Genomic DNA, 26,651 nt, shown 5'->3' with positions numbered 1-26,651 from the left:
AAGATTTTCAATGTATTTTATTATTCATAGTGGTACATTTCTAACATTTTATTATGGGTCATCATAAACGATTAACTGGATAAAATGGTGTGCCACAAGTTAGAACTACCCCAAAACCAGCATTGAATAGAAATAATAAACAACAGTAATAGGTATAACCATATTCACCTTTTGACTATTTAATATTGCTTGATTTGTAATCAAAAGTAAAGATTGGCTTTTGTGTGATTTTGTTTAAAAACCTTTCCGAAAGGTCAAACAGGCAGAAGTCTTTTTGCCTCAAAACCGAGTGCCATGTTTAAAAAACAGCACGATTCTTGAATTCCCCAAGAAATGAAAATCTAAAAGGTAACGTATCTCTTACGGTGATCTAAATGTTTATTTATGTAGTGAACGACATGTTGCCATTCATTTTATATAGTTAGTTTTTAGATAAAAAGCTGAATTGCACTATCCCTTTCATATAAACGGCATGTAGTTATGCTGCTGTCATTTGTAGGTTTTGTATCTTTACTGAAATTTCTGTGAACTCCCTCATGGGTCAGTTTATTGTGAAACTGAGGAGCTGTGTTTATAGTTTAAAGTTATGATATCCAGATCTCTATACTTGTGTATTATACACTTTTCTACTTACCCTGGATTTAGTTAGCACTGTAACTATAATGCTAATTTTGCTAACAAATACTAGAAGGCCATAGTCATAAATCTTTACTTTAAACACATCCCTGGAAATAATTTCAATCTGCTTAAATCGCATCCATGTCTTTAGTAAGGAAGCACAGACTTGATGTGGTTTTGGACACAGTTTGACTTACTGAAAAAAATGAACAAAGCTTCATCATCACTTTAGATAAGAGGGTGTCTAAAATAGCTGCCTGCAGTGTTCAGCTACATGAAGTTTTGTCTTCCAAACCACATTTGGTCTGCAGGACTTAAATGAAGAGCTGAATGCAGTCTGAGCAGGTTGAGAAGTTCTGGGGATGATGTATTTATGTAGATTGAACGTGTTGTGTTTTTCAAAAAAGAGGGAGGTGCAGACTGTAAAAGCAAACATAGACATGAAAGCAAAGCTGAATCCAGGCCATTTCAGACAAATTACACACGTTTTTCAGGTCCCAAAAAGAGGGGGACCTGAAAAAAGATTTTACAGACATCCTAATTTATGGAAAAGATTTGGGTGACTATTGACTTGTAATATTTGTTAGCAATGTTAGTTTTGTAACTGCAGCGCTAAACTCAAGAAGGGAAATCTGGACACTAAACATTTTCTGGCAGATTGACTACATCTGGGTTCAATGTAAAATTGCATAAATCCGAAGGTTTTAGGCCTCTGCAGATACCCTGCTGTGACTTAGCATGTCACACTATGAAAGAAGTGACTATAAACATGCCTATTTTTTGTCCCTGTTATGTGCACTCAGAACCTGAGGGAGTGCACTGATTGGTTTACATATGTTGCTTATTAACATGGGGTGTGGCCTACAACTGTCTGACTGGCTCATTGGAGGATTTTGCTTCTTGTTTAAGTGGCGGTGACACCCTGGGATCCCCATTCCTGAAGACAAACAGTGTAAATGACAGGACCAATCAGCATCATGGGGTGCAGATGCAATTGGTTTTATTTAAAAAGAACAATGTCTTCTCACAGCTCAACTACTGTCCCTTTACTATCTACTATCTAATATCTTTAGAGAGTGACCCCCAGACTGCTCTAAGCAGATAGCTACATTAACAGAGTAGTGTGGCCTCTTTGCCAGATCAGTTCCTTCAACTGTTTCCTCCCTCATGGTCTCTTTGTATCCATGCCCATATATACTAGCATTTATGCAGTATGTATTTTACTGTATTGAACATGGTGTTTTAAAAAATAAATGATATGGCAAAGATCAGCTTCAGTGCTGGTAGAAAAGATGTCTGAGGACAAAAACGAATGCCTAGCAGTGATTCTTAACCCAAGAATGACTCTGATGTCGAAACACGTTCATAACAAACACACAGTTTTCAAAAGTAGGAAACAAAAAAGTTTTTCAAGCTTTTGTCCATTAACAAATCGCGTAGCATCGCAGTTGAAACATTCCACTTAAAAAAAAATAAAATAAAATAACGGAGCTTAAGAGCGTCCTTGTGTCTTTCTCAACCAGATTAAGGCTTTAGACCCAAAGGCACAAATCTCCTTTAAGAGTAACATTGAGAAAGCCAGAGACCTTCTGAAAGCTTTGATTAGCACAGAACAAGGCTTACAGCACGACCTGACAGTTCTTAGGACATCTAAAATCTCCATGTTAAGCTTTTGTTGTATTCCACACACCAAACTCTTTCACTCCCCGAGCATGCCTGCCTTCAGTTTAATATTCAGGTTGAACAAAAGAAAAGGAGGAAAGAAAGGATGGCGAGGAGCCCTCAACCGGAAATACAAAATACAAAGAATCTGCTGAGACGAGGAGCTTTGAAGGTTATTCCATTCATCTATTATTGCAATATTAATTTCTCTGCTCATGCTGTCTGAGGTGAAAGGCATTCTGATCACTTCTTGAATTATGAGTGGAATTGTCGAGGCTGCGTAAATGAAATCATATGTAGCAATGCATTACATTTGATGCACTCAGCTCCTTTTCAGTTATGGATTTTAATATGCCTGCCAGTGACAAGCAGCCTAATTTAGAGTTCACTCTTAAAAGCCTGTAGCACTAACACAAGTTTGTCACCTTTTGTGTATATGAAATCTTGAATTTAGATAAGTAAGAATTCTTAAGGTAAACTGCAGATAGGGACATTCCCTGTTTCCAAAAGGCATCTTATATTTGACTGATTCTAGAATGAGAAATGTACATTTTAAACCTACATGCAACATCTGTGTACTGCATGACGTAAGGGTGTGGCTGCCAGATCATTTTTAATTTTTTTTTTCTTTTCTTTCAAAAGAGAAACTGTATGAGTAATTCCATGGTACTACACTTCAGTAGAATTCTATTTCTATCTATACTGATAACTCATGTCATAACAAGCCTGTCAAAAACAACAACAGAAGCAAATATAGTTCTTCAACAATAAACCTTTTCCAATCCATAGCAATTGGAAACTTAACACATACCACATGTCTGAAGTACATATTCATTGGCAAAGCGAAAAATAATGGCAGGTACTCTTGCTCTGGTGGCGCAAGGAAAGGAACGCTACCTCTTGCATCAAGATGAATCAAAGTGTCTGTTGTGAGGTGAATAAATTCAAATACAAATGTTTTTCAAGTTGCGTGCACGTAACGTGTAAAAAGAGGATTGATGTACAGTGTGTGTCCGTATGCGTGTTGAGGGCGAGAGGGATTTGGCCTAGCTCTGAGAGAAGTACTCCAGTACAATGCGCAGGTGCCCTAGCCGGTCCTTCAGTGAGGTAAGGGACAGAACTGTTGTCTGGTAGGCTGGATCTAACTGAAGCACTGACAAGAGCCACCAACACCAAGCTGGTCCATCAGCAGATGCCTGCAAAACAAATATATAACACTAAAATGACCAATAGACATTACTTCTAGAGAATATTCTGATACAGATGACTTGTTTAAAGAAAAGTAATTGCAGCCTAATCTTAAACCTAACTTAAGGAATAAAATATTAAAGTAATGTACCACACTACACTGTTGTAAAACAAAATTATAGGTTATACATGGCTTAAAAATTGTGCCTCACACAAATGGTCTCTAATCAAAATTGGCAAATCTAAGTGGAGCAATATATAGAAATATTTCAAAGATAAAGATGACAAATTTTTACACTATAATTTGTTTGAGTGTAGCCAGGCACACTTGATCAGTAATAATGCTGACCAGCATTGCTCCCCAGGCGAAAATGAGTGATTTTTAACAGAATAAAAAATTGATACATTGAAACGGAAAGCTCTGAGACTAAAATGCAGGGAAACAAGTAATAACTGTAGAATGATCCAGCTCATTATTTTCAACATAAAAATTCATTATAGTCTAAAAACTATACTGCTGTCCTGGGATTTTATAAAAAAATCTGTAACTTACTACACCAAAGTCAGAAGATTAATTGGGTATCAGGTATTATTTTAATGCCTCACATTGTTAAAATGTTAGGGCTACATGTATGCTCGTACTGTCAAACATTTGACAGTGCTTTTCCTAGAACAAACCTGGTTATAATCCTAGTATGTTTAGTATTGTAAACTGAGAAAGAAAACAAAAAAAAGTTAGGTGTCCCCAAACTTTTGACATGTAGTGTATAAGCAATGAGAAGGAGCAGGTAGGATTTTTCTTTACTATACATCCTGTATGGGCTTCTGTGAATGTCACAGGTATCGTAGTGTGTGGAGGGGTGTCAGAGTATGCATGGGTGTGTGCTCAGACCTGGATGTTGTCGTCTTTCTCAGGCATGGCTCCATACTGGCGGCTGATCTGCTCACGGATGCGGCTGTTCAGCCGGTGATACCACTCCCTTGCCTGCTGATACACACTGTCATGGAGACGCTGCAGCATTTCAAGCTCTGCACCATCCGCCTATATTTAGCCCAGCACACATGCAAACACATACACACACTCATGATTATCCGCACCCAAGAAAATGGAAATTTGAGGTCTGAAATATGCATTATGCACCAAAATTTATTACTTGTGTATTGCTTAGAGATCCTGAAATAAATTCCTCACAACCTACTTCATACACTGAGAAGCCAGTTTATTAGGTATACCTACCATGCACACTCATTGGTGTTTTTAAAAAACATTCAGCTCCACTTTGTAGGCCATCAGTTGATGCAAGATTTGTCAACCACATTCTATCCCTACCTATCAATGAAAAAGGACCAGCTACTTGCAGTGCATCTGGAAAGTATTCACAGCGCTTCACTTTTTCCACATTTTGTTACAGCCTTATTCCAAAATGGATTAAATTCATTTTTTCCCCTCAAAATTCTACACACAATACCCCATAATGACAAAGTGAAGAGAGTTAGTTTGAATGTTTTGCAAATTTATTAAAAATAAAAAAAACAAAAAAGTCACATACACAAGTATTCACAGCCTTTGCCATGACACTCAGAATTGAGCTCAGGTGCATCCTGTTTCCACTGATCATCCTTCAGTTGTTTTAACAACTTGTTTGTCCACCTGAGGTAAATCCATTTGATTGGACATGATTTGGAAAGGCACACACCCGTCTATGTATGGTCCCATAGTTGACAGTACATGTCAGACCACAAACCAAGACATGAAGTCCAAGGAACTGTCTGTAGACCTCCGAGACAGGATTGTATCGAGGCACAGATCTGGGGAAGGGTACAGAAAAATTTCTGCAGCATTGAAGGTCCCACTGAGCACAGTGGCCTCCATCATCCGTAAATGGAAGAAGTTTGGAACCACCAGGACTCTTCTTAGAGCTGGATCTGAGCTTATATCTGGATCTGAGTGATCGGGGTAGAAGGGCCTTAGTCAGGGAGGTGACCAAGAACCCAAGGGTCACTCTGACAGAGCTTCAGCATTGCTCTGTGAAGAGAGGAGAACCTTCCAGAAGGATAACCATTTCTGCAACACTCCACCAATCAGGCCTGTATGGTAGAGTGGCCAGACGGAAGCCACTCCTCAGTAAAAGGCACAAGACAGTCCGCTTGGAGTTTGCCAAAAGGCACCTGAAGGACTCTCAGACCATGAGAAACAAAATTCTCTGGTCTGATGAAACAAAGATTGAACTCTTTGGCCTGAATGCCAAGCGTCATGTCTGGAGGAAACCAGGCATATCGCCTGGCCAATACTATCCCTACAGTGAAGCATGGTGGTGGCAGCAGGAACTGGGAGACTAGTCAGGGTAAAGGGAAAGATGAATGCAGCAATGTACAGAGACATCCTTGAAGAAAACCTGCTCCAGAGCACTCTGGACCTCAGACTGGGCCAAAGCTTTATCTTCCAACAGGACAACAACCCAAAGCACATTGCTAAGATGACAAAGGAGTGGCTTCAGGACAACTCTGAATGTTCTTAAATGGCCCAGCCAGAGCCCAGACTTGAACCTGATTGAACATCTCGAGAGATCTGAAGATGGCTGTGCACAGATACTTCCCATCCAACCTGATGGAGCTTGAGGGGTTCTGCAAAGAAGAATAGGAGAAACTGCCCAAAAATAGGTGTGCTAAGCTTGTAGCATCATACTCAAAAAGACATGAGAAAAGACTGTGATTGCTGCTAAAGGTGCTTCAACAAAGTGTTGAGCAAAGGCTGTGAATACTTATGTACATGTGATTTTTTTATTTTATTTATTTATTTTTTTTAATAAATTTGCAAAACATTCAAACAAACTTTTTTTTGCTTTGTCATTATGGGCTGTGTGTAGAATTTTGAGGGATAAAATGAATTTAATCAATTTTGGAATAAGTAACATAATGTAACATAACAAAATGTGGAAAAAGTGAAGTGCTGTGAATACTTTTTCTGATGCACTGTATCTAGTTAGCAGTAGTTGTAGTTGGCTGTGGGAAAGCTGTAACCAGGTTAAGGGGGATCCAGAATTTAAACTGCAGCTACAGATTTAAATTCAGCTACGCCACTGACACAAACATACCACTACTTTTTTAGGCATCACTGCGCTGCAGAGAATAGCCCATTAACTAGAACTGGGCGATATGGCCAAAAATACTATCATGATAAATAAAATTCATATCGTTCAATATTGATGCATATTGCGATAAATGTCATCATTATTTCTTTCAAGTTTGAAGGCAGATTTTTACACGTGGGTGAATAATTACTGTTTTAAACTATCCTTTAAATGACAAAAACGATAGACAGTGAAACAATTCAGAAATCTGTCTTGGAAGAGTGGGACAAAGTTTCTGGTTGGCTGTTTTTACCAGCTGGAAAAGCATGGGCACCAGTGCTAAACTGTTCAGTTTCTCAAAAACGCCAACTTAGTACGAAGAGTAAACATTAGCTGGCCTGGTATGTCAGTGATGGATCACACCAACAGGGAGGGGTCCGGCTAATATGTACATATAAAGTGCATCTATAAGGTAGATGTAGCTAGTCAAAATGGCCAATAAACAAATGTTACTAGGTACAAAGTACCTAATAAACTGTAACTCACTGTACCCCAGCAACTTTAATGCTAGGTTTGTGCTTTATTTGACAAAATAATCACTCCATCTCTGTCCAGAAGAAAGATCCTTAGAAACTCATTTCTAGAGTCGGGTCAGAGCAGGAGAGAAACCCAGTTAACAGACAATAGGTATGTAAATGAAAAATAAGAGCGCATAAGTTAAGGTCCAGGATTAGCTGACCTGGAGTCTAATTTAAACTAAGGCAGACCTTGTGGTCTTCCAGATACTCAATGTCAGCAGTGTGGTATCCATCCCGCTGGCCTCTTTTGAGCACACGGAAGCGGCTGCCCCCCACTGTGTCCACATATGAGCGTCCATCAGGGAGCACGTCCAGGTCCAAAATCTCCAGCATACAGCCATAATCTGCAAACCTGGACCAACATACACACACATACAGATACACAGACATGCTTTTACTTCATTTAGATTTCATAACCACTGTTGGGCCTGGGTTGATCACAGGCCTACTCAATGAAATGAGGAAAAGATTTTATTAAGCTACATTATTAATATAGTGAAATTTGGTTTGTTTCTGTGACCACTTTCACTGCGTCAAGGCCAATGATTTCACTGCTTAGCAACTGTTGTTAACTGCCATTGCCTCAAGCCTTCAGTACATTATTAGCACTCATGTTAATGAGTACACAGAGTTCCTCAATAGTTTAGGAAAGATTTTATGAGATTCTCTTTAGAAGACTAAACAATCAGCTGACCTCAGAGCAACTGTGGTTTGGCCGTACATGTAACAGTCTGCTGAGCTTTTCTCTGTATGAGACACAATGTTAACGTTAACCAGAGTACATTTGACTTCTTGAAATATTACAGGTGTATTACTGGTATAAAAATGTGTGTTTATGATGGTAATTAATGGAACTTGAATGTAAAATGAAAATCCCATAATTCATATTTTGTTTGTTCCACTCATATTGTTAATCAGCATGTTTTAATGTAGCCTAGTATCTGCTCATTAGGCTACAAGCTCCTTACTTAGCTCGATTACCAAACAAATAAGAAATTAACCCTCTGGGGTACACAAACTCATTATTTTTCTGCAAAATGCACTAAAATTTTAACCCAGGTGTGGCCCTGGCTCGGGGGTTTGAATTTGAAGCTAAAGCTGCGGTTGAAAGAGGTATCTGGAGGATGTGTAAAAGTGAAACCCCAGTACAGTATGTTGTTTTTTTTTTACACATTTCCAAAGCCAAACCTATTTTTAAAAATGCTGTCATAATCAGCAGTCTGATTAGTTTGGTACTTAGAATGCTCTTTTACTACAAAGGCTAAAATTTGTTGTATCAAATTGGCAAAGCAGGTTTGGGTTTTTAAAGTTTGCTTTGTTGTATAATATAATCTTTAATATTCAGTCAGTTGAAGAAAAATTATTCAAATCAACCAAAGGTCAAATCTGATAAAGGTTTATTAATTAAATGTAAATGTGGTTAAATGGTACAAAAAGCCATAGCTAGTTTCTCAAGCAAAGATTAAGGCTAATGTCAAAACTACAATATAGCTGCAATTGGCAGTCTTCAAGGTCCATGCACTACTAAGCACAATAAGCCCACATTGAGGCATTATGTGCTAGCAATATGAATGAATAAAATGACAGGCAGTCAGAGTTTTGAAAAGATTTCCATTTGTAATGACTGTTGGGGGATCTCCAAATAATATATGATAGAAATTAAACTGATCAAGCTTTTGCAAACTTGCTCCACTTTGGCAACAATAGCTCAGATGGAGTTTGAACCCAGAACCTTCTGACCTTAAGTATAAGGTAGCCTAAGGATGAAAATTCTGTTTCATCTGTCAGTCAGCGGTTGAGAAACAGACATTTTAGCATTTAGCATATTGACAAACTGGTGTCCGACTTGGTGGGCTGCTTCAGGATCACATGCTCCATATAACAAGTTTCATCAGAATTGGTCAACGTGATCCCAGTCTGTAGCCATGTATGTGAACTGAGCTCTACCTGAAGGAATTAATTAACGTGGTGGCCACATTGTTCAGACTCTCAGCCAACTTGGACCGCTTTACTTGCCTGAGTAGTCCAAATTTGGTTGCCTTATAGTGCCAGCTTCACAATGCATTTTAGAGAAGAAAAATTATAATCAGAAATTCCAAGAAGTGGCCAGTGCTTGGACCTTAAATTACTACAAACATCAAAACAGATTCTTAAAGTGTTGTACTACCTGAAATGGCAGATATACATGTTACATGTGTCACTTAGGCAGTAATATGACTCAAAAGAGGTAAGAAATTTTGAATATACTTTAAAAGCCAGTAGCCTGTGTTGACTGACCCTTTGCCATGCTCGTAGCTGCACATGCCGAACTTCTTAGTGCCGGTCTCCATGCAGCGCCGCATCATTAGCCGATAGCGGGGCTCAAAGACGTGCAGCGGACATGGGATGCCAGGGTAGGCCACCGTGCACACAAATATCGGGATGTCCTTGGTCAAGCTGGAGAGGGAAGACACATGGCAAACTTAGTGAAATAGTCATACTTTCAGCACTGGTGTCATGATGGTGAATTCCGAACTGCATACAAAATACAGCCGATTTTTTTTGTTGCTTGTAAATCTGGAAAGTTGCAAAACTTGGCCTGCACAGAGGTCTATAAGAAACACTGGGATACCTATACTTGGGTATCACAATGTGGGTAACTCACTTGGAGAGCTCAGCCATCTCAGAGTCATGCACCTGTTTCCTTTCGGCCAGCTGCTGGGGGAAGAGGCGGGTCATAATCTCCTGCAGCAGCACTGTGGGGTTGTACTTCCTGTTCTTGAAATACTTGCGTAGGACGTAAGAAGTGAGATTTGCAACCGCAAAGGAAAAGGAGGTGAATTAGCAATGCATGGAAATAGAATTAAGATGTACTTTTCATATCAGCAAAAGGCCACTCCTACAGCTAAAATGGATTGTGAACACCGTGAGTAAAGCACGGCAAAGCAGGCTTAGGGTATTAAGGAATGTGTTTGAGATTTTAAGTTGTGCTGGAGACTAACCTCTTGCAGTGATTGTTTGCAGAGTGGGCAGCGAAGATTATGGTCCAGACTTCTTTCAATACAGTTCTTGCAGAATGTGTGGCCACAGGGAGTAGTGACCGGCTCATGAAACAACCTTAGGCACATTAACAATGTGTTGGAGACCATTCTTTCAAAAATGGGTATTAAAAACATTGTTTACACCATAGTGAATTAGATCATTCTTTAACCAGCACTGTAGGACGATACAGTTTAAATCACTATCAACAGTAGAAAAGCACTCTGACAACAATCTGCTACAGTCAGCTCTGTGATTACTGGCACTTTTGGTACAGATGGGTTAAAAATGATCATGAAAAAAATGTCTCTGATTAATAAACTTAGTTTCACACTGAAAGTATGAAAGAATATAACATTTAATTTCAGTAAATGCTGTCTAAATCAAGAACCCTTATTAATTTTGTTTAACTAGACTACATGTGTCATACATATTAGCACCCCTGCATTTAGTACTTTGTGCAAGCTCCCTCTGGCAAGATAACAGCCATGAGTCTTCTCCTATAAAGCTTAATGAGATTGGAGAATACAGAACAATGAATCGGAGACCACTCCTTGATACTGGATCTCTTTAGCTCCTTCAGGGTCCTAGGATCTTCTCTTTTGGACTCTCATCTTCAGCTCACTATAGCTTCATCCACTTTTTTGTGCAAGTTTGGACACGAGTATCCTAACGAGTATCCTAGTATGCCATGTATCCTAACAAGGTTCCCTTCAGAGGGAAAAAAAGACCTAAAATATCATAGATCCTCCACCATTCATAATAGTGGGCATGATGTTCTATTCAGTGTAATCATCTCTCTCTTTACTCTTTTCTTTATTGTTGCCAGAAAGCCCTATTTTTGCTCATCTGTCCATAGAACACAGTTCTACATACTTTGTTGCCATAAAATTAACATCGTATTGTAGTTTAGGACATTCCAAAATATTCTGTAAAGCTCCAGCTATGATCCTTGGAGAAATTTCTGGCTCTCTTCACTGTGCTTGGGGGTAAAGTGGACATTACAATGAAACTGCCTAGAAGAGAATTAGTGCTGGTTGTTTTAAACATTATTATTTTTGAAGTACAACACACTTTTGTCTTATTTGATTTGTGTAATGTGTAACCTTAGAATTATAAGCCAGTGGAACAGATGGTCATATATAACTTCTTAAAAGCTCCTGAACATTTAAAAACAAGTAAAAATATGAATGGGATCATGCTGCAGTTAGATTTTTTTAAGAATTTCAAGGTATGCTATTAATTGTGATGTTTTGTTAACAAAATATTTTTTGAAAATGATTTGTTTTCTTAGACTACATTTTCTTCATTTAAAGGTTAGATTTTTCTCATTGTTAGCATACATTTATGCCAGATATAGCCATGAGTGGCAATGAGCGAGTTCAAGAACAGTGAAGCCAACAAGGCTTAATGCCCTAATTTAGGACCTTCTTTGCAGACAGAAGAGGACGGTCAGATTTCACACAGGCCTCCATTTGTCATAATTGTCTCCTCAAATTGGTCTTCAATTTTCATGTTCATTATTTTATGTAATGTCTGATAGACTTTAGTTGTTGGTTTTTACTTAATGTTTTGCTTAATGAGTAAACTGGGACTTTATCATACACAGTAGGAAACTAGCACAAAAAAGGTAATAATTTTTCATAAATCCTGAGCAGGCTGAGTTCAAGTATGACACAGACCTACATAAAGTTCACATATGCTAACCATTTGACCTTTTTTTTTAGGAAGTAAGGCGAAACATATCATAAATCAAGTAATTTCCAATATAATTTTATATATATATATATATATATATATATATATATATATATATATATATATATATATATATAGGCAAGGTTGTTTAGCTGTCAAAGCTGAATCATTTGATATGTGCATAAAACATTTATACACCACATAGTTATACATTCCAAAGAGGTTTCATGCCTTTTAGACCATTTTTCATCTAGCTGATGCTGAAAATATTGGATTCTACCACAGGTGGAAAATGCAATGTTTGAGCTCTGCATTACAGTCATCTACTTTGGTCTTAGGGTGTCCTCTAGAGGCCCACATGCACCAAATTTTACATGCTATGTCAAAGTCTTAGAATGTATGAATGTGTAAAGCTTTGTGATATTCAGAGAAAGTAAAAGAAAAGGGTAATTATTGAAAACACACTGCTGTGGACATTTTGACAGCAGTTTCATGAGTAGTTGGTGCAATTTTTAGCATTTTAACACACTTTATCAGTGTTATTATGAACAAATATTTTAACTTGGCCTTAATCAGACAATGCATGAAGAAGTTTCAGGCAGCTGAAGTTTTTTTTTTTTTTTTCGCAGACAGAAGATAAGCGTTAGAGCCTGGGTTTATCAAATGACCTCCATTTGTTATAACTATTGAACAGCCACCCACAAAGATGATGTATGTTAGTGTTAATTTAAACCAATTGACCGTTGAAAAATACAAAACAAAGAGTTCACTTTCTAAATTGTATTTGCAAATTTGTTTAGCTGTTCAACCATTTGATGATCTTTAGTTGATATATTATAGACACATTCCAGCAAAGTTATTTCTTTTAGCTGAGAAAGCTAATATCAGCCCATTGACTAAGTTTAAGATATCAAGCTGCAATCGGAAATCTTGGTTTGCTACCTTACATGGATCATTCATATGCACAGATCAGTTATATGCTACATGCTGTACAGATTGCATCAAGACCAATTTCGAGGTCCTTAGAATATGTTATTGCAGAGTTGTTAGAGATTGTGCTGTGTATGATGTGGATCAAGTTTCATGTTTAAAAAGTGGAATGCACAGTGAGATATACCTCAGTAGCATCCCCCAGTAACCACCTCTTATGAAACTTAATAAGGTTATAGAAATTGCCTACATGGACATACCATTCAAGTTTTGTGATGACTGGCCAGTGTTAAACCCATAAAACACCTGCTGAATGCTGATTGGTGGTGAATGCCAGTGGTTTTCACAATTTTCAACAAATCAGGTTGTCAGTAATTTCCCACATAAAAACTACTGCAACAATGCAACATGCCAGAATTGGACATATGGATGCTAGGATATACACTCACCAGCCACTTTATTAGGTACACAACTAGCTAATCAGCCAATCACATGGCCTCAACTCAATGCATTTAGGCATGTAGAGGTGGTCAAGACAACTTGCTGAAGTGCAGACCGAGCATCAGAATGGGGGAAGAAAGGGGATTTAAGTGACTTTGAACGTGGCTTGGTTGTTGGTGGCAGACGGGCTGGTCTGAGTATTTCAGAAACTGCTGATCTACTGGGATTTTCACGCACAACCATCTCTAGGGTTTACAGAGAACGGTCCGAAAAAGAGAAAATATCCAGTGAGCAGCAGCTGTGTGGACGAAAATGCCTTGTTGATGTGAGTGGTCAGAGGAGAATGGGCAGACTGGTTCGAGATGATAGAAAGGCAACAGCAACTCCAATAACCAACCAAAATCTCTGATGAATGTTTCCAACACTTTGTTGAAAGTAGCCATGAAGAATTAAGGCAGTTCTGAAGGCAAAAGGGGGTCCAACCTTTTACTAGCAAAGTGTACCTTATAAAGTGGCCGGTGAGTGTAGCTCCCTGGCTTTTATAGTGCCCCCATTGTCATAAATGTGCCAATCATCACTTTAGCTGGCCAGTGAAGATTACAGTAAAATCTGTACAAAAACTGAAAGGTTAATTTGCATGTGGCAGCCATTTTGTGTAGAAATGTCAACATATTTTAGATAATTATTGACCTTCTGGCTCCTGTGCACACTTTGACACCAGTTTTGTGGGAAAAAAAAGGGAACCAGGGATTAGTTTTTGCATAATATCAAAATAAGTAAATAATCTTTCTAGGCGGAGTCAAACGGTCCACATTGTAAATTAGTTTTGTCTGAGCCAAGAAATAAACCAAAAAAAGAATTTTGGCTGTACACCCTACAGGTTAGGCGGGTTAAACACACCAGTGTGCGCTGTAGCGCCTCTATGAAGCCGATCAGGCTCTCACTGAGCACCTGAGTTGTGAGAGGGTTACTACCAGTTGGCCAAATTTCGCGTTTCTATGACTTATAGTTTCTTTTGGCCGATTCGTTTTAATGGAGAATTAGAAGTAAAACCTTAAATGTTTCCAATAGGGTTTCGGGACTCCATGCTTGAAATAATTATGGAGTTGACTGTATTGACCAATCAGTGCAATGGCATTACAGTCCAGTGAGTAAGAATAAAGCTAGAGTAAGCTAATTCTGCAGAACTGAACTGACCTGATGCAAAGAGGGCACTCAAAGTCAGACGTAGCCAGGACACTGAGGAATGACTCTCGGTCCACACTACATGTGCCTAGGAGATAATAACCAAGTTACAGAAAATTAATGTGCACAGCTCTACCATCTAGGCATAATGAGATACTTGACAAAACCATTTAAAATTTAGTATTTATGATAACAGCATTATTCACATATTTCAGTACTTCAATTAAAACATGCTTAAAAATCCCAATGATCAGCTTATTAAATGCTAATTTACGAGAAAACCTAACAAGGAAAGTGTCAGCGGTTTACGGCAGTGATAACTGCAGTCTGTAATCCTCCCACCTCTCGTCTGTCTCTCGTCCTTCCTCATCATCAGCTCTTCATCATCCTCGGCTGTGGGCAGGAAGGAAACAGCCTGGCACAGACTCAAACAACACTCTGTACTGGCATCCTGCTTGACTTTAGATGCCGTCTGAGTCTGCTGCGGAGAGGGAAAGGGAAAAGATGACCCAGTCAATCAGCTAATGGATAAAATATACTGTGCTGTGAAGCAAAGGAAGAAAAACACTTTTCCCACAAGCCTTTTTCTCTTTGAAGTCCAGTCATATCTAAATTCAGCACATATCAGATTGTAATGTCTTTTCTGGCATCACCTCGGCATAGTGGTGGTATACTCTAGTGGTATACAGCTAAAATGGCACTAGATACAGTAGCGCACACTTACAAAACCCAAATTTAATATAGTTGTTTTATGTTAAAAGGAAACTTTGCAATAACTTGAAACTGATAAAAGTAATAATACTTAAAAATTTACTGAAAATCAACTAAAGAAAATCAGACATTGCTTTTGATTTGTGATTCATTATAATTTAGAAAAATGTACTAATGAAACTGGCCTGGACAAAAATGATGGTATTGCTAGAAAAGATTTAAAATAATTTGACCACAGGTTAAACTAAGGTGTGTCCTGTATTTAGCATCACAGGTGTCTTCAGACTTCTAATCAGTCAGTTCTGCCTATTTAAAGGTTGAAAAGTAGTCACTGTGCTGTTTGGTATCATGATGTGTACCACACTGATCATGGACCACAGCAAGCTAAGGAGTGAGTTGTCTCAGGAGATAAGAAAGAAAATTATAGACAAACATGTTAAAAGGTAAAGGCTATAAGACCATCTCCAAGCAGCTTGATGTTCCTGCTAGTACAGTTGCAAATATTATTCAGAAGTTTAAGATCTACGGGACTGTAGACAACCTCCCTGGACGTGGCCACAGGAGGAAATTTGATGACAAATTGTAGAGACGGATAATAATAACAGTAACCAAGAGCCCAGAACAACTTCCAAAGAGATTAGAGGTGAACTCCAAGGTCAAGGTACATCAGTGTCAGATCACACCATCAGGTCGCTGTTTTAGCCAAAGTGGACTTAATGGAAGACAACCAAGGAGGAAACCACTGTTGAAAGCAAATCATAAAAAAGCGAGACTGGAATTTGCCAAAATGCATATTGACAAGCCAAAAAGCTTTTGGGTGAGTGCCCTTTGGGCAGGTGAGACAAAACTGGAGCTTTTTGGCAAGTCATAGTTTTATGTCCACAGACACAACACACAGCTAAAAACATCCAAGAATGGCTAAGAGCAACGCATTGGACTATTCTGAAGTGGCTTTCTATGAGCCCCGATTTAAATCCTATTGAACATCTGAGGAAGGAGCTGAAACATGCTGTCTGGAGAAGGCACCCTTCAAACCTGAGACAGCTGGAGCAGTTTGCTCACAAGGAGTGGGCCAAAATATGTGTGGACAGGTGCAGAAGTCTCATTGAGAGTTGCAGAAATTACTTGATTGCAGAGATTTCCTCAAAAGGTTGTGCAACAAAATATTAAGTGTACCAACATTTTTTGTCCAGGCCAGTTTCATTAGTTGGTTGTTTTAAATTATTCTGTTGAATCACAAATCAAAGGCAATGTCTGATTTTCATTAGCTGATCTTCTGTAAATTTTATTTATTAGTTTTGTCAGTTTCAGGTTATTTCAGTAACTATTGTGGGTTTTTCTTCCTTTAATGGAAGTGTATCGACAATTTTGTCCACAAGTGTATATATCTGTGCAAATCTGTGCAGTTTACCTTAAAATAAACATGTAGGTGTTTTTTTGTTTTATTAAATGGAAACCTGTTCTTAACATAAACCCATTTTTCTTAACTGAAAACGTGAGGGAAGAAGCCAATATGTCCTCAATGTTTTGATGGTCAGCCTAGATTAGGGATCTGAAATCTATAAAAGTTCAGTGTCACATCAGGTCTGAACTCCAGTTGAGTAGGAGCTCTTAAATAAAACAGTCCTCAAACAATTGATCAGGTTTGATCTTGGTTGGAATGAAGATCTGCTGCCACACCGGCACTTTGCAGATAAGACTGAAGATCCCTGATGTAGTTGGTGTGGCAGTATTAAAATCATTTCACCTCCTCATAGCCAGCTCTCTCCTCCAGCTGCTTCAGGGAGCACTGCAGCCCCTCTGCGAGAGAGGGGCCCACAGAACTTGTAATGGGGCTGGGGTCCCTGAGATACTCGGCCACAACTTGCAAGATCCGGGGAACCTCTTCTGGTACAGCCATCCCTTCTGCCTCCAAAATCTTGTCCCCACAGAAACAGGAGAAATTCAACAAGAAATTAAGTAAAGAGAAAAGTTCGACTGGAGTGAAATTTGTTTTGCACCAGAATTCATTGTGGCGCTACTACTTTAAAGCAGTAGTTTGGCAAAAAATCTAATTTATGCAGGTCCCCTTACCCAAAATGGTTGCATTCAGCCAAAATTTTGGGTATCAAGTTTGCTTCTTTAGTTTTGTATTGGAACTACAGGGCTAAGGTAGCTAAAACACATTTGGTTCAAACTTCACTGATTTGCTAAACAGGGTTACCAACCTGGCAGGACACAGAATGACCCAGAATTTTATATTCATACTGTATTTCTTATTTGTTATAAAGTGTCAAACAGATAATTAATTGGGTGTTTACAGGCCTGAGGTGGGAAACCTATTGCCAATTGTAAGTTGTCAAATCAAACTTCAAACCTGAATTTTTCAGTTTTTATAGATAAGGCATGGCATTTGATTGGCCACCCCAAATCTTTCAATATCAATGTGCAGTGCAAACGCAGCTGTTGCTCTTCCTACATGGACTGTCTGAAGTTTGACGTGAGAAACAAACTCATCTGTGTTGCCATCTTTAAGTTCAGCTAATATGAAAAGCATTGAGAATGCATAATATGGTAAGCTTCATGTGTGGTGCCTTTGCTTTGTAAGCTTGTTGATGAATGGTGCGGGGGAAAAAAATCGATTCTTGGCTACATCGCGATGTGGACATGAACGATTCTGAATCGATTCACAAATTTTCAATTTATAACGTAATATTGACGGAATGCATAAGATGGAACTTGGGAGTGCAGCACCCAGACAGTCTATGAGGTGCAAACAACAAAAAACACAGCTGGATGATGAGAAAATCACACCCCAAATGTTCAGAAGAGCCATTTTGTCCTTTCAACACAAATCAGATTACCTTGGCACCCACAACATTTATGTCCAGTATGTGCAAATGTCCTAGTATAAGTTAGGTTAAAAATATAAACGAAAACGCGGACTTACTTCTCTCTGCTTAAAGCTTTAGCTATAGCCGCTTTCCTCCCATCTCCGCTAGAATACTTTCCCTCTAAAGTAACCGAGATCCGTTTCATGTAAAACGTCTCTCAACTTTAAACTGTTTTACGAGGATGAAGTTGCTTCTTATTCTCCAGCTTTGTCTGACTGAAGCACCAAATTTAAAACCAGCCCAATTTAAGGTGGAACAGGAAAATTCTAAAGAGAAGCGATTTCATCTTCGTAACTTTTTAGGGTCTGACAGTCTCTCGTTTCAGATTAAACTTGCCAGTAAACCAACTGCAGCGCTTATGAATGCAAGTAACGCATCGTAACGCAACTGCACAGCAGTTCTCAGTCTTTGTTGCACGTGTCCAGTTTCGAAGATATTCTTCTGACACAGCAATCCCCTCCTCTCTACAACGAGACCAAAACTGAAGCTATAAAATCACTAAACGGGCAGGACGGCTGTAACATGTGCTGCATGGACATCCAGCGCCATTGGGTCTTGTTTCACCGTAACTGCGCATTTTATCACAGATGAGTGGCAGCAGCATCTCATGTGCTCCAAGCAAGCGCAGTGAATGAGAGCTGCCTAGTTCACTTGCCACATCACTTCCATTTGATTTATTAATAAAAGATATTGGAAGTAAATCCATTATAGATCATTACAAATACTTTGCTTTAAAAGTACCAAATCCTGAGACAGTAGGAAGCTAGAAATCCTGCACAGAAAAAAAGATGCATTGAGATTCGTAATCGAAACCAATCGTGAGGTTCCTGGACATTCCCATCCCTACTAAATTCTATATAATAAAGTGCAATTGTATTTACATGTTTTGATAACCTGAAAGAATTCATCCATTTTCAGAATTTCTCTATAATTAAATGTTTGCAATGTAACTCAGAATATGCATAGGTTCAGTGGTGGAAATTATTATGAATGACATTTTTTAACATGCATCAACGACTGAATTAGAATGGAATTCCCCTTTAAGCTTCAATATCTCGTGGCCACCCCCACTAACTTTACGTCCCATCCGTTCTACCGCAGTCAAAATGTTCTGGATCCTCCACTGGCATACAGCGTCAGAAAGAAACCTCAGACATCAAACACAATTGGCTGATTGACTATATCTGGAGTAAAGGGAAATGCTTTGATGAGTAATGTCCATGAATAATATCCAATAATGTCAAAGTTAGTGCAGCTTGTGTGGGCGCATCACTGTCTGCCTGACCTACCTTCTTAACCTGGTTCTTAGCAGGGGCAAAGTCAGGCTGCTGCTTCAGACAGCGGTGGAATTGGATAAGCGCTTCGGTTTTCCTTCCCATCTCCAGCAGCACATTCCCTTTCCGGAAGAATCCCTACCCACAGGAACACAGGGCATGGGAAAAAGCACAACCAAGAAAAGCAAGACATTCACCGTGAAATATGATTTCTGTTCTCCACCTATTCTCCAGCTTTGCATACTCTTTGCTTAGCAAATTTTAAATAAGCCAAAGCAAATCAATGACAGACATAGTGACCCTTAAGCAGCCGTGTCTGCGAAACCAGACCTTTACTAATCATAAGGCTACACCAATATAGATAGCCTACTTGTTGAAAACTGCACTGCTACTGTTGCATCACAGCAAGATGGGCTGTTGACAACACAAGAGTCAAATTACCCTTCCTGGATACCACAGGCAGTTTTGAGCATTACATCAGAAGTGATATAACAACATAGAGGCCTACTATGCCATAACCCTTCACTCTCATAATGATCCGTTCAAACCGGCAGTACGCTATACCAAAGGGCAGTTAAGAAGAATAAATTAGTAAAAAAATAATTAAATTAAAAAAAAGTGTGCAGAGTGACATGATTAGCTTGGTGAGAGTAGTTTAGAGTTGTGTCTAATGTTGTAACAGTTGTGTGCTCTTCTGAACCAAGCTTAAACCATATGTCTTCCATAGGTAGAGCTAAAAACCTAACAAGCCAATTACAAAGCACACACATGCACAGGTAACTCCAGATAAACTACTCTATCCACAATAACTAACATGTAAAATTGCTTTAAACAAGATAATTCTACCAGAGATATGCACTCATGACTACTGTCACAACAAGCATCACCATGATGAGCTTTTTAAGGAATTAAAAATCCATGTTATTGTTTTTGTAGGCATATACAGAAAGAACAAATATAATATTCTACTAAAAAAGAATTTGGTAGATGTATCTAGATTAGGGACAGCCTTACAATGCACAAAAATGGCTTAGAATTTGTGTGAATGGTGCATAATTTATATTTCTTTCATTTCTGTTTTGCACCTTGCATGTATGTCTCATGCAACCCAACATTTACTTATTTGCTGGAGGCTCATTATAGCCAGTACTGCAATAACAAACAAAAAACAGTATCGAAATGAACAATCGATATAAACGCAATATAAACAGCACTCCAATTCCTTCCCGTTTCAGTGAGCTGTGAAAATCATTTACTGAGGACATATGGCTGTATGCAAAAGTGTGGACACCCTGTCAAGTCAGTAACACCCCTCTTTTGCACACATCATTGCAAAAGCTTTTTGCAGCCTGCAGTAAGTCTGAGTGAATTTTCACTCACTCTTGCTTAACATGTGTAGTTCTGTAATACGCGAACTTTCATGTAACAGCATGTTTTAGATCTACCCACAGATTGTCAATGATGTTCAAGTTAGGGGATTATGAGGGCCATTTCAAAAGCTTCAGCTTGAACTTCTTAAAGTATCTTTTGGATTATTGTCCTGTTGTAGATGCCAGCTTGTGTCAGCTTCAGTTCCCTGACTGTCACATTTGTTTCTCGTATTTGCCGATATGTAAATGCATTCCATTCTTCTATCTACCCAAGCAGTGTTTCCTGTGACACTGGCATACACACAACCCCAAAGCTTAATATATCCACCCCTATGCAGCTGGCAAGGTGTTCTTTTCATCAGGTGTGCCACCTCACTTGTCAGCTAAACCTTCTTGTAGGTCCTTTGTTATCATATGAGAGTTTTGCTTAGACTTTCTGGACAGCAAATGAGCAGTTCTATCCGAAAGGTCTCCTGGTCTTCCAGAGCTTGCCTTGACTTCCACAATTCCCCTTAACTGCCATTCTTAATAACACTGTGGATTGTGGATATTGCGAGCTGGAAGCACTATGATATCTTTTTATAGCTTTCTCCTGTTTTTGATCTCCATATAGCTGCTTAGAGGAGCCTGTGGTTGTCACAAACAAGGTTTGGAAAGAAAGAGAACTGATTACATTCTCTGTCATCAGCTGACTTCCTAATGATAATTCCTGTTTAGCCAGTCCTTATGAGTCATGTACGGCTTAATGAGTTAATTGTGTAACTTTGCATTTACATTTGCAGAAAAGTCCTTTTGTCTTCATTTTATTTTTCACTCTCAAAATCAACTAATTTTGCAGGGCCAGTGGGAGGCATAAGTGTCCAGCTTTATGCTTTACCTCAGTCCAGTTGGGCCTGGCACTACACAGGTCCTCCAGGTCACGGAGGGCATCTGAGAAGCGACGAAGCCCCATGCTGGCTTCCGCCCTCCACACTTTCAAACTAACATCATCAGGAGCTGGAGGAAGAGATGAAGATGAAGAGGAAAAAAAAAGATTTGGTTAAATCTGTGTCAGTCTGTGCATTACCCAAATACAAGCAGTTGCCTACAGGCGCACGGACCTTCTCGACAGCATAACCTTACACAAGTCGTCCTCCCACACTGTTGTTTACACAAGAAAAAGTGCTTCAGTACTGGCCAACAGCAATGCATACATAACTGCTTGTAATTGGACTGGATCATGTAAGCAATATGTAATACAGTTACACATTCATCTCAGTCGGAGGGTTCAAATACAGCAGATAAGGCTGTTTAAAGTTAAACACAGACAGGGACAGATGAGGGTGAGTTACAGATTAACATGAGGGTGTGACACTAAAAGGAAGTCCACCATTCCTAGAGAGCGTTGTGTAAAACACAAGCCAATTCTACACAGCTGCATCACAGGCACTTACGGCAGCAGGTACATAACAGCTACCCAGGGTTACTAAACATGCAAAATAAGACTGTCATCAGAAAAGGTTATGCAAGTGGGAAAATACTCAGAGGACAGAACTCACATGTTCCACTGCCTCTAATTGGACTTCAGTAAACACTGACATTTCTGTGCTTCACAGCAGAGTTAAATAAGTGGGTATCTTGCTAGTGATTTAAAATATCATTTAGTGACAGAAAAAACAGGCATGAGTTCAACTCTGAACCTAATATTTCACACAAATGAATTGGGGATGTGCCAATATTGGAACTGGGGGCTAAAATTTGATGTTTTTGATGAACATACATGCTGATACCAATGTCATTACATAAACATTTATGAAGTAGAAATTGGAACTAAATCCATGTGGATTATAATTAAAGAAAAATATAATTATTTGTATTGGGCTACAATAACGAAGAACAATAAATAGGTCATCAACAATCTTTTTTTTATATCTGAACATCTGTCAGATGTTAATAGGTTAAGGCAAGTATCTGCTAATACTGGTAAGATCTCAAAATCACTAGGCATCACGAAAACGAATCATGCTGCATCATCAAATCAACATCAACAGTTAATACACTCTTAAACTATGTGTAATTTTGAGTTGAGGCCACGAAGCTTCTGTGTTAGAAAATAGTTACACTAATATGGTAAAAATATAACAACACGATGCTTAAAGATGGGTGATACTTAAATTAGAAGGTATACAGCACTATTTCACACACACACACACTGCATTATCATGGATACTTTGAAAGAGTCCATATATTTTTAAGGCAAACATGCTGCTTCACCAACGGCATGGTGTGCAAAACTTAAATCCCATAATAATAATTACAATAATTAAGCAATATAACACAAGAGGGAATGTGTTATCGCAAAATAACGATAGATGATCAAAGCCGTGATGTTATTCGCGATAACACATGACCTATTGCTTTCATACAACAGTTAAATAAAGAAAAGTAAGAAATTAATTGGGCCATAAATGTGGCATTTAATACGTTTTAATGTTCACGATTCCTTCCACCAAATCATAGTTCCTTAACAAGCAGCTCCACTCACTCGCTGCACAGCCTGCTGTAAGCACTGCCTTTTGAAGCACGGACAGAGCCATAAAACACCCACAATATCAAGTTTAGCTCACTTTTGTCAATTTTTGCCAGATCAATATTAATCTTGTGTTGTTCCAGCCAGACTGTAAAGCATTTTACAGCCCATTTTGTTTGGCAAATGGTATTCGGTCCGTTTCTGGCTAATTCCAGCTTGTTCAGCTGTTCTTTTGTCACAGCTGCTGACAGTTTGGGAATTTAGTGTAGTTTCATCTTCAGAGTCTGACCAAATCAACTGTAATTCAAACGTAATCACGTCTCAGCAGATTGACACAGTGTTTGTGAAAAAATCGTGACGTTATGGCGAAATAATAGCACGACTACGCTTCTCCACCTCAGCTTGTGTGACCGGAACTAACTGTTGTATAAGAGTTTTTTTTAAAGACAGGAATCCCACATTGTGTAACCACCATTACAATTTTGCTATTAAAATGGAATTTCGAACATAACATTTATGTTTGTTCTAAATATGCAGCCTTTTTATTAAAATATTGTGACAAACGGTTTGGTAGTCAGCTTGATATAACATTCTTAGCTCAGCACATGCCTGCTTGAAGACATCTTCATGAAAAATCATACACAGTTATTTTGTTTTTCTGAGGTTTTATACATTTCTCTACTTAGAAAAGTATTTTTAAAAAGTAGAAAAACCCTGAGGACAGCATTTTGTACAGTGTTTTATATACTGTGCTGCATTAAATTCAATTAGACAATTCAATTAGACTAATTGTACCATCTAATTGTAATGAAACATGCAGTTGATCAGTATTATTACCACAATATTCTCAGAAAAGTGAATCATGACATAATTTATCATGATTTAATGATAAAATATTGTGATACTGCCGACCCATTCAGCATAGTATGAATAGTAACCAACATCTATGAATAGGTGCCCAGTCATTCCCACCTTAAAAGTCCTTTTAAGTATCTTTTTTTCAATTCTGGTGTGTGAAAAATTGTCATTGTGTAAAGCATGTAACAAGAAATACTGTCAGCATCATGTTTTAAACAGAGCCACAGGCAAATCATGATTCAGCCCTACTGACCTCTGGACTGATTTTGTTTATTATGAATGATACATGGCCTGATTGCTAGCAGAACATGTTAATCCACTTTCTGAGTTCATTAACCTGTTAATAACTAGCCTGAGCTTATGAAATCACTAATGCGCTCCACAATCAGGTCAGCTCTTCAACTGCTTTCATGCGTGGGTGAAAGCTGGCACTTGCAGAGACTTTATCTATATTAGGCTTCAACAATCTACAATAAAGCCTTCCCAGTCTAACCAAAGATGAAAATATGAAGCATCAGTATAATATTTTACACGCACCAGGGTTAAAATGTGTAAACATCCCTAAACACGTTGGACAGAGTAAAAAGACTTCATCACTTTTTAGTTTCCACAGCTAAGATGCCTATATTTTACTTATGGAACTGCATCCACAATATGATGAACCATATTACATCATACGTAATATCATCAATGCATATCCAGAAGCTTGGACCTCTTGAATCTTCTGAGCCAAAAAGTCAAAAGTCAACTTCTAAACCATAGTAAGACTAGTTCCACTTACATGGTCACATCAGTTAATTCACACTCCTGGACTGAACTGGACTGGCCATGAGAGCTGGGAAATGTAGGTCTATATGGTGAGCTACTATGTAGTTAAAGGAAAATGAAGTGGAAATACAGATGGGCTATGAGCGTGGATAGAGAAAGCAGAGAAGACTCTGTCACGACACCTGCATACTTTAGGCTTGTGTAACTGTCTGATCCACGTAACGATATGCATGTATACACCCTTTGGCTATAATCTTCATCAGCTCCATTTACCCTGTAGGTACACTTATAGACTACAATTACAGACGGTAGTCCATCTGTTTCTCTGCATATTTTGTTAGCCCCCTTTTACCCAGTATTTTAAAGCTCTGTACCCCTATATGACCACACAGAATATGGAATTAACTGGGGGGGATGGATCATTCTCAGCACTGCTGTAACACTGACGTGGTGGTTGTGTGTTAGTTTGTCTTGCGCTGGTCTGAGTGGATCAGACAAGCAGTGCTGCTGGAGTTAATAAACACTTCAGTGACACTTCTGGACTGAGAATAGTCCACCAACCAAAAATATCCGGCTAACAGTGTCCTGTGGGCAGTGTTCTGTGACCACTGATGAAGGACTAGAGGACGACCAACACAAACTGCGCAGCAACAAAAGAGCTACTGTCTTTGACTTTACATCTACAAGGTGGACCAATAAAGAAGATGTCTGTAATAGGGTGGACAGTGAGTGGACGCTGTTTAAAAACTCCAACACTGTTGTGTCTGGTCCACTTGTACCAGCACCACACCCACCTCAGAGTCACTGAAGTGTTGATCCACCTCCCATATAATTCTTGCTTTGTGGTGGTCCTGTGGGGGTCTCAACTATTGAAGAACAGTGTGAAAGGGGGCTAACAGAGGATGCAGAGAAACGAATGGTCTTCTGTTATTGAAGAGTTACAAAGTGCATCTATATGCTACGTGCAGCTGAAAAATGCACAGTGACTGCAGAGTGTGGATATAAGGAGGTGGAGGTTTTGATGTTGCTGATCGCTGTATTTCTGTGCATCAGCAGCAATTTGAGACTTACTGGCTGCTGCCCGTTCCTACCTGTCTCTATCCCGTCCTCTGCAATCCGCAGGGCTTCAGTAAACTCGCATGTTTTAAGCTTTTCTTGTATGTGGCACTTCATTTTGGTCTCCTCCGGGCAGCATTTCTCGATGATGCTGAAGAGCAGAACGTTGTTCTTGATGGTTTTCGCGTCCCTCTGCTTCAGCCGCTCTTTGCAGGCTGGACACCTCGACGGCAGCCAGGCGCCCAGGCACCTCCGGCAGAACGAGTGGCCGCAACACATCGTCACCGGTTCGCACATGAGAAACAGGCATATCGGACACTCCAGTAGATCCATTTGGGTCAGGCTTTTGGGTGCAAATCTAAGTCGAATGGATGAGGCCCTGTCAGCCGTCTCAGTCAGGCAGGGTGTCAAACAGGGCGAAGTTTCGGCCCCTCCGCGCCGTGTGGCATGTCTGGTCTGACCGACAAGTTGAGTAACGCGTCCATCTGTCTCTCACTGTGATTATCGGTCTCTTACTCACTCCTTACATGAGCAGCTTTATGAAACTGTTCCCCTTAAACGCTCCCCTTGGACTTTTTGTCTACCACCGAGGGACTCGTTTGTAAATCTCATCTCAGTCCTGCCTCAGTCTCCCAGTCTGTGAGCACAAACTAGTGTTTTCTCCGTGATGAACGGGCTCACGCGGCTTCAGTCCGAGCAGCGTGGCTTTCGCCTCGCACGCTGCGCACAACTCCATCAACGCCTAGCAGCACAAATGTGATTAAAATATTTCTTATTTACACTACCGGTGTCCCTCCATAGCGCTGACCGTGCTGCGAAAAACGCTCGGCTCCGTCCTGACAC

General features: G+C 39.3%; 1 protein-coding gene across 3 annotated transcripts; it reads right to left on the bottom strand.

The window, feature by feature from the left end:
* Nucleotides 1–26,651, bottom strand: lonrf1 (LON peptidase N-terminal domain and ring finger 1). 3 transcript variants are annotated; one of them, XM_017698354.2, is made up of 12 exons: nucleotides 25,844–26,651; nucleotides 21,495–21,613; nucleotides 19,263–19,385; nucleotides 16,848–17,018; nucleotides 14,732–14,870; nucleotides 14,402–14,477; nucleotides 10,099–10,213; nucleotides 9,762–9,883; nucleotides 9,395–9,553; nucleotides 7,307–7,469; nucleotides 4,361–4,510; nucleotides 1–3,476 (listed from the first exon to the last, which is right to left on the bottom strand). In XM_017698354.2, the coding sequence occupies exons 1-12, from the start codon at nucleotides 26,139–26,141 to the stop codon at nucleotides 3,327–3,329; spliced, it is 1,785 nt and encodes a 594-aa protein (XP_017553843.1). In that variant the 5' UTR covers nucleotides 26,142–26,651; the 3' UTR covers nucleotides 1–3,326. The 3 variants fall into 3 exon arrangements, with proteins under 3 accessions (XP_017553843.1, XP_017553844.1, XP_017553845.1); XM_017698355.2 differs by having other exon boundaries at nucleotides 14,732–14,867; XM_017698356.2 differs by lacking the exon at nucleotides 16,848–17,018.

The sequence above is a fragment of the Pygocentrus nattereri genome, chromosome 8 (genome assembly GCF_015220715.1).
Source record: "Pygocentrus nattereri isolate fPygNat1 chromosome 8, fPygNat1.pri, whole genome shotgun sequence".
Lineage (NCBI taxonomy): Eukaryota > Metazoa > Chordata > Actinopteri > Characiformes > Serrasalmidae > Pygocentrus > Pygocentrus nattereri.
Note: the sequence above shows the minus strand (reverse complement) of the source record. Positions and strands in the feature narration are given on the sequence as shown.